Consider the following 12,108-nt stretch of genomic DNA (forward strand, 5'->3'; position numbering starts at 1 on the left):
ACCTCTTCCGCCATGGCAGAACCTCATTGTCTCTCAGCAGACCAAGAGGGTGTCAGGAACGACTCAACATGCATCAGGATCTCAAACCAGAAGCAAAAACCTCATTTGAGGTTTGCTGAACATTCAGCCTCTTCCGGTAGAAAGGCATGTTAGACCTCCTCTGCAATTCACTTTTCCCCCTCAGAGAAAGGGGCATTTTCCCTTATTGAGGAAAACATATACTTCCCCCTCTAAGAGAAGGTAAAAAGGTATTCTTCATTATGGAGAAAACATACACAAATTCATGTGTACACATCCACTTTAGATGAAATTTCCAAGATTGACTGCCACCCTTCTGAATTTTAAGAACTTGGGAGTTTTTTTAAATGTTACTGTCCCCGAATCTTTTTTAAAAATAGTAAATACTTTAAATATATATATATAAACATTTCAAGTAAGTTACAAATAAAACAAGGTTAGGAATGCCCAATTCCCCATGCAGGTATTTTATATCCTAAAGGTGTTTTATAGTGATAACCTCTTATTTGCCAATATGGTGTCAAGGAAGGAGGGATGCTCTCTGGATGCTGCTGGGAATTGTAATTCAACAAATCCAGAGGGCCACAGCTTCCCTATCCATAAAGGAATAAAAATCAGCATGTAGGCTGGGGAAAAAATACTTATACTGTCTCTCCATTGTGTGTTTCACCTGGGGATGGTGAGTTCTGTTCTAAAGGACGATGAAGATCATCCTTTCTTTTCCCCTCCCTGCTCCCCGTGTATTTTATTGAAAAATAAATTCCTTCCACATTAGTAGTGCCCATCAGCAGAGTCCAGAAAACCAGCATGGGGAACTGTAGGTAGGCAGGAGATGCACTGCTAACTTTGCTCCTCAAAGCTGCTTCCTTTCGGCAACAGGGATGGAGAGGGGCTCTTTGGGTGAGCCAACTGTCAAGAAAAGAGAGAGAGAGGTTTCAACTTTTCCTCCTGGCTGCAACTTCAGTTTTTGCGCCGTTCTGCCCACACTTCCTAAAGCCTCTTCCTCTCCTCAGGCTAGACTCCTCACCTCACCCCCTCCCTCAAGTTCTTTTGTACAGATGCAGAATGCATGTTAATTGTAGCAACACCTCTTGCTTGGGCTGGGGGAGGATGGGGAGGGGTGTGCACAGGCAACCCCGCATTTACACGCACTCAAAATGTGAACGTACATTACGCCGAACCCAGAAGTGACCCGAAAACGTCACAAAAAGGAGCGGAACGGGAAGGGGTGGGGTGGGGGAAACACTGCTTGTAGGCTTTTTCAATGCCGTTTCAAATACCGTATTTTTCGCTCTATAAGATGCACCCGACCATAAGACGCACCTAGTTTTTAGAGGAGGAAAACAAGAAAAGCCAGCAAGACACGCTCGCTCGGCGTGGCTCTTTAAAGATAGAGCGGCTCTTGCTGGCTTTTCCGGGAGGTGGGAGAAGGGACTGACGGGCTGCCCTCCGTCCCTTCTCCCACCTCCCTGAAAAGCCAGAGGAAGCTACGCAGCTATCGCTGAACCCAGCGGAGCAAGGGCTCCCGTGTAAGGGCTCCCTTCCATTCCTCCTCCCGCTTCGCTGGGAAGCCAGCAGAACAAGAGGCGCTCGCTCTTGCTCTGCTGGCTTCAGCAATAGCTGCGCAGTCTGCATTCGCTCCATAAGACGCACACACAATTCCCCTTACTTTTTAGGAGGAAAAAAGAGCGTCTTATGCAGCAAAAAATACGGTATTCACCTAAACGGCCTCGGTCCAGTATACCTGAAGCAGCGCCTCCACCTTCATCGTTCTGTCCGGACACTGAGGTCCAGCGCCGAGGGCCTTCTGGTGGTTCCCTCGCTGTGAGAAGCCAAGTTACAGGGAACCAGGCTGAGGGCCTTCTTGGTAGTGGCACCCGCCCTGTGGAATGCCCTCCCATCAGATGTCAAAGAGAAAAATAACTACCAAACTTTTAGAAGACATCTGAAGGCAGCCCTGTTTAGGGAAGCTTTTAATGTTTAATAGGTTATTGTATTTTAGTGTTTGATTGGAAGCTGCCCAGAGTGGCTGGGGAAACCTAGCCAGATGGGTGGGGTATAAATAATAATAATAAATAAATTAATTATTATTAATTATTATTAATTATATTATTATTATTATTATTATTATTATTATTATTATTAAACATTGGGTGCATCGGAACATAACCCCTGTCCAAATGGGGGGTTGCCTGTGTGTGTGTGTGCATACACACACACAAGCATACACACACATATACAGATGTGCAAAAAGCCTCTGTCTTTTGCAGTTGGAATGTAGACTAGTGTGCAAAAGTACAAGTCACACCTCCATTGCTCCTCCCAATTTTGCCCCTAGCCCCCCCCCCCATCCCGGCACATGGCCTGCGGAAGGTTTCCCCTGCAAGGGAAATGTGGTCCTTGTGGGGACGAGGTTCCCCACCCCTGACTTGGGAAGATGGGACTGTGCGTTCGAAGCTCCCTTTCAACACTTGCTTTGCCAACCCAACAGAGATCCCTAGGGAGTCTTGCCTGAAACTTGCGCCGCAGAGCCTGGGTCATGATGGGTGTCAGTCCTGTGCCAGTCTCCATGTTCTCTTTGTTGCTTAACGGGGTTCCACCTGGGCTCCTGGGGCAGCGGAAGGAAAAATAAAGAGGGCACACGGTCTATGCTGGGAGCCATAAACTTGTGTTTCTGTTAACTGGATTCATGTTTCGCTTCTCAGAGCGACATATCCTAAAGCAACTTACAGGAATAATAAAATGCTTTCATAAAAATATGTCAAAGACACAGAGGGAAAGCCTCCATTTATTGGATACTGCCCAAATGCCTGAGGAAAGAAATAATGCCTTTGCCTGGTGCTGATGTGATGGCAAGGTTGGCAACAAGTGGGTCTCCCTGGGGAGACCATGCTACAAAATGGGAGCTACCACAGAGAAGGCCCTGTTCTCTCATTGTCCTCACCCCGGAACGTCCTCAAATGATGACCTTGGGGTCTGGGCAGGATCATATGGTGAGCTAAAAGAAAAGAAAAAAGGGGGAGAATGACCCCCACTTCCCTATATAGATGGTTACCTCTCAATAGCGACTTTTCTCAAGTGTTTCCGGAAATCTAAGCTGCTTCTGCTAGGAGTGCTGGAGGGGGAAAAGAAGAGCAAACAGGAAAATTAAAATACAGATTTCCTAAGTGGACCAACGTTAACGCTGCACATAAAATTTGCAGAAAGGTCAGAGGTGCCTTACATCAAGTGACTGGTAACCCGAGCTAGTGGTCCTGGGGCTTTGGATTTTAGATTGATGCTTTGCAAGTCGGAGAGGGTGATTAATGCCTTGCGCCTCTCAAACGGCGATCTCCTCTGAAGTAAAGAAAGACTCGTTACTGCACCATACCTTCTGAAAGAAGCTTCAACACAGTGCCTTTGTGATGAATTTTATCAGGGGGGCACAAAGTTTTTCTTGGGCCCTTTCCCTTCTCCATTATTCTTGTTTTTATCCTCTAAATCAGGGGTCGGCAAGGTTTATCTTGCCTGGGCTGGATCGGTCCCACGGAGATCCATCCGTGGGCTGGATCGTGCCTGCCTGCAATTTCCGGCGTCTGCGCAGATGTGATTTCCAGCGCCATGAAAGCAAGTTCCTGTGTCATGCTGTGGCGGTTTAGCGCAGTGAGCAAGCAGGTGGCTCGGTTCGGGGGCAGCTTGTGGGCCGGTCAAAAAACCTCCGCAGGCTGCTTCTGACCCATGGGCCTTAGGTTGGTGACCCCTACTCTAAATAAACCCTACCAACATCTCTACCCAACCCCCATTCCCTTGAAGTTCGGACATAACCTTAAATAGCTTAAACTGCTGGTGACTTCAGGAAAGTAGGAAATTAACTGCTTGTTGAAGTCTGGGGATGTTATTTTATTTCTTACTTGCCATTCAAAATACGGTGGTACCTCTAGATGCAAACGGGATCCGTTCCGGAGCCCCGTTTGCATCTAGAAGCAAACGTAACCCGTGTCCGTGCGTCTGCGGGTCACATTTCGGCGCTTCTGCACATGCGCGTGACATCATTTTGAGCGTCTGTGCATGCACAAGCAGCAAAACCCGGAAGTAATGCACTCCGTTACTTCCGGGTTGCCATGGAGCGCAACTCGAACGTGCTCATCCCGAAGCACATTCAACCCGAGGTATGACTTTAATTTATTCCCCTACCTGGAGAGGGATAGCCAAACCTTTGTTCTTCATGCTATGGTAACCTCTAGGTTAGATTACTGCAATGTATTATACGTGGAGCTGCCTTTGAAGATTGTCTAGAAACTGCAGTTGAGGCCAAATTCAGGGGCCTGACAGGGCAAGGCAGTCTGAGGCTGAAATGCCAGCCACGGCCCAATTGCATCAGCTACCAATTAGCTTTTGGGTTCAATTGAAAGTGGTGTTTTGTGTGTTTCTGTATTTTCAAAGCTTTATTTTTGTTTTAACTTAAGTAACATAAAGAGTCATACAAGTTGCTGCATTTTTGGTTACAGCCAAAGAAGAAATCTTGTTAAAGATGTATGTATTTTTACAAATCATATAATCAAAATGGTTTTATGTAACTACAAAGATAGCTTTCATAACTCATAGAAATGACTCAAAAGTGCACAAACATAATTAAGTTATTGCTTAAAATCAAATCTATTTGTCTGGTCTAACCCACTATCATATTGTTTTTATTACACTCTCCCATGATAAACTGGATCTTCGAATTTTTAAAAATTTTGTTTAAAGATGTTCTGCAAATGCTTTTGAAACTTATTTTGTAATAGAAAATCAATGAAAATCAATAAAAATTGAATTCGGAAAAAGAAACTACACAAATGCCTAGCTCACTACAAAAACCTGATTCAAACGCTCAGATTCATAAAACAACCATACAATAAACCTTCCTTTTGAGCTCAAAGAATTCCCTTTGTTACTAATCAAATGGCTGGTTTTGACCTATAAAGCCTTATGCAGCTCAGTTCCCCAATACACCAAGGACCACTTTCCCCCGTATGAATCAACCTGGACACTGATTTATTTAGTTTTGGCCAATATTGTATTCCCTTTCGCTTGGCCCAATTTCACCCGGGTCCCATTCATTATGCTATTAATCAGTGTTTGCAAGTGGACCATTTTCTGCAGATATTTTTGTTTGTTTGTTACTGACACCATCACAACACCACACCTGTCCAGGTTACCGTAGCCTAGGAGTCCTTCGCAATACCGATCTGATACAGTGGCCGATCACCAGACAGCAGGGCCCAAACAGCTCAGCTCAGAGCATTTAACACAAAATGTGAAGCACATTTAATATGCCTTTCCGAATTTACCTTGTCTATCCCCATGCCGCTTTGGGCCTTCTTTAGTTTCACATTTAGGAGGTCCTGGAGTGTTATCTGCATGGGTTCGTCTTTTTTTAATGAGGCTGCCTGGATCCAAGAAGGAAGTGGACAGAAAAGAGGTTCAGAATCCACAGCTCTCTCAACGACACTGACCAACAAAGTCTCTGACTCAACATCCTTCAGCTCCTCCTGAAATCCTACAGGAATTAAATTTCTACCCCACTCTTCTGTCTAAAGGGGCTCAGGGTGAGAAGCAGTGAAATGCTACATAAAAATAAAATACATAGTTAGATATCTGTACGGCAATATTCATTAAAAAAACAAACCAAGCTATCTACAGCAATCGTACATACAATAATAAAAAAAGATGTAAAAACTGAGAATCGGAGATCAGCTAACTACTGTATTGTGATTGACGTATGTTCGTAATTGTCTGAATAAGCTTGGAAGCATTTACCTTTGCTCACCTCTAGCTCTGCCTACCATTGGCAAGCGGCCCCTGGGAGGCTGCCCAGGGAGGAATGCGGCCCCCAGGCTGAAAATGGGTTTCCCATCCCTGGATTGCTCCCACCAACCCATATGCTACTAGCAGGCAAGAAACTGAAACGGACAAGACCCCAATTGGAAGAGTTAAGAGGAACTCTCACTGCCATACACATTACCGGCGTCTTACTGCCACCAGCTCTTCTGAGACGGAGAGGTGCAGGTAGAGGCTGGGGCGGAGGGGGAGGGGGTGGGGGAGGGGGAGGAGGGGGAGGAGCCAAGGGCTGTGGAGGCAAAGATTCTGGAAGGCCCAGCTGCGCATGCGCGGGAAAAGCTGGCTCCGGTTTCTCCAACTGCATCTGGCAAGGCGGCTTTTCCGAGAAAGGCACAACAGTTCCATTCTGTTGAAAGAGGGAGAAATCAGCGAGGGGGATTCAATTCAGCACATAGAGGCGAAAGATTTATACGATCTGAAGAGAAACCATATATATTAATGTTATGTAGTTAGGCATTGTAGTATGAATGAATTTTGTTCTGTATTCTTTGTTTTATAGAATATATATAATAATGTTATGTTACTAAGCAAATTTAATAAAACAGAAAAAGGGGGGGGAAGCACATAGAGGCGAAAACTGAAGTCTCATCAGCTGGAAATGTTAATCCAAAACCTTGTGTAAAGCCACAGAGATTTATGAACTACCCAGCTTAAGATGAACTTCAATGGATTTTTCAAATGTTTAACTCAGTCTTTTGTTTTCTTTAACTTAGGTGAGTTCATGAAGATACCAGCAACGGGTAAGTTCGGTGTTGTTCACAATACTGAGAGATGCTAGTGAAATTGTAGATGGATGTTAGTGAAGTTGTAGACAGAGTGCCGGTGTTTTGCACCTGTTTCGCCCTGGCTTTGAAACCAGACATTATAAGTGTTATGTACTGAAGTTCTCGCCCTGGGCCAGCAGGGGGATACTGTAGATAGTTTTCACTCAGGTCCACATATGCAAATAAGGAATTGAAAGTGACGTTCAGTGATTGGATAGTTACAGAAAGTTGATACTGTTACATTGTAGGGGAGCTCTATATAAGCAGGCTGGCTGAACCCTTCAGTTCAGTTCAGTTCTGGCCTGTGAATAAACAAGAGCTGTCTGAAGAATCACTGTGTCGTCTGATATGTTCACCCACAACTTAACAATAAGTTCATCTTAAGTTGGGTAGTTCATAAGTCTCTGTGGCTTTACACAAGGTTTTGTATTTTGCTCAGAAGATTGATAAAGAATGTATAATTATTTTGGCAATTATTGTTTGCATATTAGTCGCCAACGTGTTGCATGAATCGTACTACACAGGTTGCATTTTTCTAGCAGGAAATGTTAATCTGGCAGTAAGGCACCAGAGCGGCCAGGTTGTCAACTCAGTTATGGGATGCAAGCTCTTATGCACCAACTTTTCATTTTGAAAGTTTACTAAACCACATTAACATGCACACACCCAACACACACCCCAAACTCCCAGTTACAACATACGTTTCCTCTTATTTATTTCATAAAACGTCTATGCCGCATGATTGTGGAAAAAACCCCCAGATAATCTTAAAGCGGTTTCTATCACACAACAGAATTTCGGATACTTACCGTATTTTTCGCTCTATAACACGCACCTGACCATAACACGCACATCGTTTTTAGAGGAGGAAAACAAGGGAAAAAATATTCTGAATGAAACAGTGGACGTATCATTTTTGTGCTTCATGCTGTGGCCACAGACATGTGATCTGATGGTGAATTTTGGCTGACCCAATGCAAAGATCCTGAGGATCCATGTGGATCCATGCTTTGTAACCACGTTTTTGCACCATTGCAGCCCCAGGCAACAGTGGGTGCGTGATTTTTTTTGGGGGGGGGCAGGCTGTAGCCATGGGCATGCTGTGTGCTCTGATGGTGAATTTGGGGTGACCCAATGCAAAGATCCTGAGGATCCATGTGGATCCATGCTTTGTAACCACATTTTAAGTGGGGAGGGAAGGAAAAACACAGAAGGCTAAGAATGCAGGAGAGGGCTATAACGTGAGGAAAGGAAGGCAAAAGTTTCCCCCCATCCACCCACACAAGCCAGCCAGCGTGTGCTCTCTCTCTCTCTCTCTCCCTCTTTAAATGGAAGAAAGCATATTTGAATGCTGTGTGTCTCCAAAAACAAAAAGCAGGAAGTCAAATCAGAATTTTAAGCCGAACCTGTAATCTCTCTTCCCTTCACAAACATTGTTCCTCCGGAGCAGGGACAGGATAGAAGGACGGACGCTCTGCTTTCCCTCTCTACTTGCCTGGAGGGGAGGGGCTTTCCCTGCTCTTTGTTCGGACGCTCTGCTTTCCCTCTCTACTTGCCTGGAGGGGAGGGGCTTTCCCTGCTCTTTGTTCGGACGCTCTGCTTTCCCTCTCTACTTGCCTGGAGGGGAGGGGCTTTCCCTGCTCTTTGTTTGGACGCTCTGCTTTCCCTCTCTACTTGCCTGGAGGGGAGGGGCTTTCCCTGCTCTTTGTTCGGACGCTCTGCTTTCCCTCTCTACTTGCCTGGAGGGGAGGGGCTTTCCCTGCTCTTTGTTCCGTTTGAGCAAACACAGCAAGGAAACAGAGAGGGCGGGCAGTAAGACCCTGAGGCAGAATGCAGGAAAGCTGCCACTTCCTGTATCACGGAGCTCCCTTCTCCCTGAAGCGCGGTTTGATTTTTGCCTTATTTTTCCACACATTCGCTCCATAACACGCACAGACATTTCCCCTTCCTTTTTAGGAGAAAAAATCTGCGTGTTATAGAGCGAAAAATACGGTATATTTTAATGCCTGTATAACACGTCTGAATATTAAGCAGTATATATAAATAACTGAAATAGCTGGTTTTTATACCCATAAGATACTTGGAAGCCTATTATGGAATTAAGCAGTACATAAAGGGTAATGGTACCCCTGCCCGTACGGGCCAGTCTTGACAGACTCTAGGGTTGTGCGCTCATCTCACTCTAGAGGCCGGGAGCTGGCGCCGTCCGAAGACACTTCCGGGTCATGTGGCAAGCTGCATCTGGTGAGCCAGCACAGCACATGGAACGCCGTTTACCTTCCCGCTAGTAAGCGGTCCCTATTTATCTACTTGCACGCGGGGGTGCTTTCAAACTGCTAGGTTGGCAGGCGCTGGGACCGAGCGACGGAAGCGCACCCCACTGCGGTGTTTCGAACCACCGACCTTTCAATCGGCAAGTCCTAGGCGCTGAGGCTTTTACCCACAGCGCCACCCGCGTCCCTAAGCAGTACATAGATTAATGTTAAAGTAATTATTATCTATATTTTACAAACCACAACAAATTGGACTCGTCCACAGCTATTTGCCTGCGGCAAATAAATAACATTTAAGACAAAGTTGCCACGCCTCCACGCAGGTAAAAGTCTTGCCAATGGTTTGGGCTTCAAGGATCCTGTTTCCAAAGTAGGAATGTCAGGAAGCAAATCAGTTCATTACAATATACCAGAAGCTGGCCGGAGGTGACAGATTGGATTGCTACAAACTTTGTTAAAAGTACGACTTACCTTGACCAGCAACTGTAGGCTGGCAAATTCAGTTTCCAGCTTTTCTAACCGTTCCCGGAGCGCAGCCAACTCCTGCAGACGCGTGTTTGATGGAGACACAATTTTTTTGACGACTTGAAAGAACTGGGAGAAAAGAAGCAAGAGAGACTGATTTTCTACAGAGCTAGGCATAAGCCCAATGTATATGCACACTTGGCAGCAGAAAAAAAGCCAACACCCCGGACCAATGCAGTGGGGGGAGAGGACACAAGAGGGCCACTTTCCTTGGTCCCACATTCAAAAGGGGCTCAGATTTAGTTTTTTCACATTTAACTTTTGGGGGCAATTTGTTTCGATGTGCACCCGACTCAAATGCGACTCTCAGCTTAGTGCTGCAGATTTGGGCAGGTAAGAGACATGATTTGATGAGACATCGTTTTTCTTAACCTATACAGAGCTTAGAATGTTCATAAATATGAATAAATATATATCCGTTCCAACGGTGGGTCGTTATTTTTTCATTTTGGCTGGGGGCGGGCCTCAAAAGCAGGAAGTGGGCCTTTGACTGCCAACGTCCTAGTGGTTGCTTGAAATGAAAAGCCATTTCCAAAGAGAAAAAGGGAGTCTAAAATTCTTGCTACAATCAACCATCATGCTGGATCAGGATCCCAGGAAAGAAAGGGTGACAGGTGAAGGAAACCTCAGAGCCCGCCCCAGACAACTTAAGAAGACACCTCCTTGATCGATCAAGATGTTTGCCTGGTCCAACAGCCCCACACCTGATGTCCTGCCAACAGCAGTCTTACCCCAGTCCTTGCTGGAAGTGTCGTTGTTTGCAAACCGATGCTCTCCCACTAAGCTGCAGTCCCTGTGTCTAAGTCAGTGTTTCCCAACCTTTTTTGGGCAAAGGCACACTTGTTTCATGAAAAAAATCTCGAGGCACACCACCATGCCAGATGGGGAAAGGTCACTTTTTACTTATGTAAAAAAAAAAAAAAAAAAAAATAGTAACAGCATAGAAGGTAATGGTTAGGCTAGCATCCCTCTTCCAAATATGCTAGGTTTTTATTTTCAGGGACTGTTCTACATGGGAAAGCATTCAGCACTGTCATTCTCCCATCTGCCATCTGAATTGGTACTATTCTGGGTCAACTTACTCTGCTGCATGTGTAGATGAAAATGGCACCAAGTGTGGGGGAGGGGGCAGAACAGGTTTCAGATACAGGATATTAAGCATACACGTACTTCAGATTGAACTGGTTGCTTGCTTTGCAAGTTTTCATTTCCCAAATGACTGCCTTGGCAAGCGCAATACCTACCAGGCTCAACGCCGGTCTCGCGCTGCCGCTTCCCGCGCTCTCAAGGACCCGGGAGGAGGAAGGCGTGAAGGGAATCCCGAAGGCGCGAAAACCTCGCGCATGCGCAGGCCTTCCGCCTGCGACAGCCCAGTAGGCCGGCCGAAGCGAGCGGCGATGGGATGTGGGAGGGAGCTCGCTCGCCGCCCCGCGTGTGCCTATGTGGGGCACGTTACAGCCCCGTGACGTCAGCGCCACGCAGGCAGCCAGGCAGGCAGACAGCGAGAGCCCCGCGCTGGGCGGCCTCTCCTCGCCGCCGCCGCCCCGCCTCTCGCCGCCCGACTCGCCCGCCTCCCTCCCACGGCACACCAGGCAACGTCTCGCGGCACACTAGTGTGCCGTGGAACACCGGTTGGGAAACACTGGTCTAAGTTTGTTACTGTAGATTCTGAATGGCAATGAGGAGTCATCCTTTCTAGTGCTGCTTTTCAGGATCCCTTGAGCTGGTGGCGTCAGAGATTGAACCCAGTACTTTTACTCATGTGAAGCCTGGGATCCACCAGCGAGCATGGAGTGGCTCAGCCCCTCCTAGGCTGAACACCCTCCTCCCAAAACATCCACATTAAACTGGGTGCCAAGATTAGACACTCTCGCTCTCTTCCATTCTGCACTGAGTAGGGGTTCAAAGAATGTCTCTTTGCGAGCCAGTGCAATGGGGGGGTAAAGTCCCCCACATTGATAGGTGGGGCATCCTGGCACAATTTCTTGCCTTTGTCACTTTTTCTGTTCTTTTAGATTTGGCAGCCATTCTATGTCAGGCTACACCTCCATTTCGTTACGGTCACTCATCATGCACTCTTTTAATTCCACATATGCCCTCCAGCTCAAACAGACAAAGCTGGTGCCGCTACAGTTTTCAGTATTCTAAATAAAAAGATCACATGAACAAAAACTTACCCGTCCAACACTTTTCTGGCACCACCAGTACAGACACAACCCTGCGGTCTGTAAAGCCTTCACTACTGCAATGCTCAGAAATGTCAAGGGCCATGAGTAAAGAGGTTTGCTCCAGCTGCAGGGTGAAACCGGAAGCCTACCAAAGACAAACACCAAATCAAAATCTTAAAAAGGTGACCTTCATGGATGGTTCCTATTGTCTTTGGCACAGAAAACCTCCTCATTCCCATAGGCTCCCATTACTAGAACAAGCAGTGCATGAGCATTACAATTATATTGTTATAGATTTGAGAGCGGGGGAAATTAATTAGAAATTAATAAATGGTAGGATTTTAATTATTTGGGATATGAAGGGGAAATACAAGCTGCAGATGAATTCCTGTGCAAGCCTATGCAAAATGACCTGGCCAAGAAACAATATAGGGCCATTGGCAATGCAAGATAACTGTCCTCCCCTCTTGCCCTGAGGTGTGAACAGAGATGGGGGGT

At 46.2% G+C, this 12,108-nt stretch overlaps 1 protein-coding gene across 3 annotated transcripts in view; it reads right to left on the reverse strand.

The window, feature by feature from the left end:
* PRR11 (proline rich 11) overlaps window positions 1-12,108 on the reverse strand; it is a 21,170-nt gene continuing 9,062 nt past the window's right edge. For all 3 annotated transcript variants that reach the window (XM_081172198.1, XM_081172199.1, XM_081172197.1), the window contains exons 3-10: window positions 11,620-11,755; window positions 9,389-9,511; window positions 6,005-6,226; window positions 5,331-5,429; window positions 3,242-3,354; window positions 3,074-3,133; window positions 2,530-2,626; window positions 1-927 (exon numbers count right to left, since the gene is read on the reverse strand). In XM_081172198.1, the coding sequence (XP_081028324.1) occupies window positions 859-927; window positions 2,530-2,626; window positions 3,074-3,133; window positions 3,242-3,354; window positions 5,331-5,429; window positions 6,005-6,226; window positions 9,389-9,511; window positions 11,620-11,755 (919 nt within the window). In that variant the 3' untranslated portion in view covers window positions 1-858. The remainder of the gene's footprint in view (window positions 928-2,529; window positions 2,627-3,073; window positions 3,134-3,241; window positions 3,355-5,330; window positions 5,430-6,004; window positions 6,227-9,388; window positions 9,512-11,619; window positions 11,756-12,108) is intronic.

Source organism: Podarcis bocagei (genome assembly GCF_964188305.1).
Source record: "Podarcis bocagei genome assembly, chromosome: 15".
Lineage (NCBI taxonomy): Eukaryota > Metazoa > Chordata > Lepidosauria > Squamata > Lacertidae > Podarcis > Podarcis bocagei.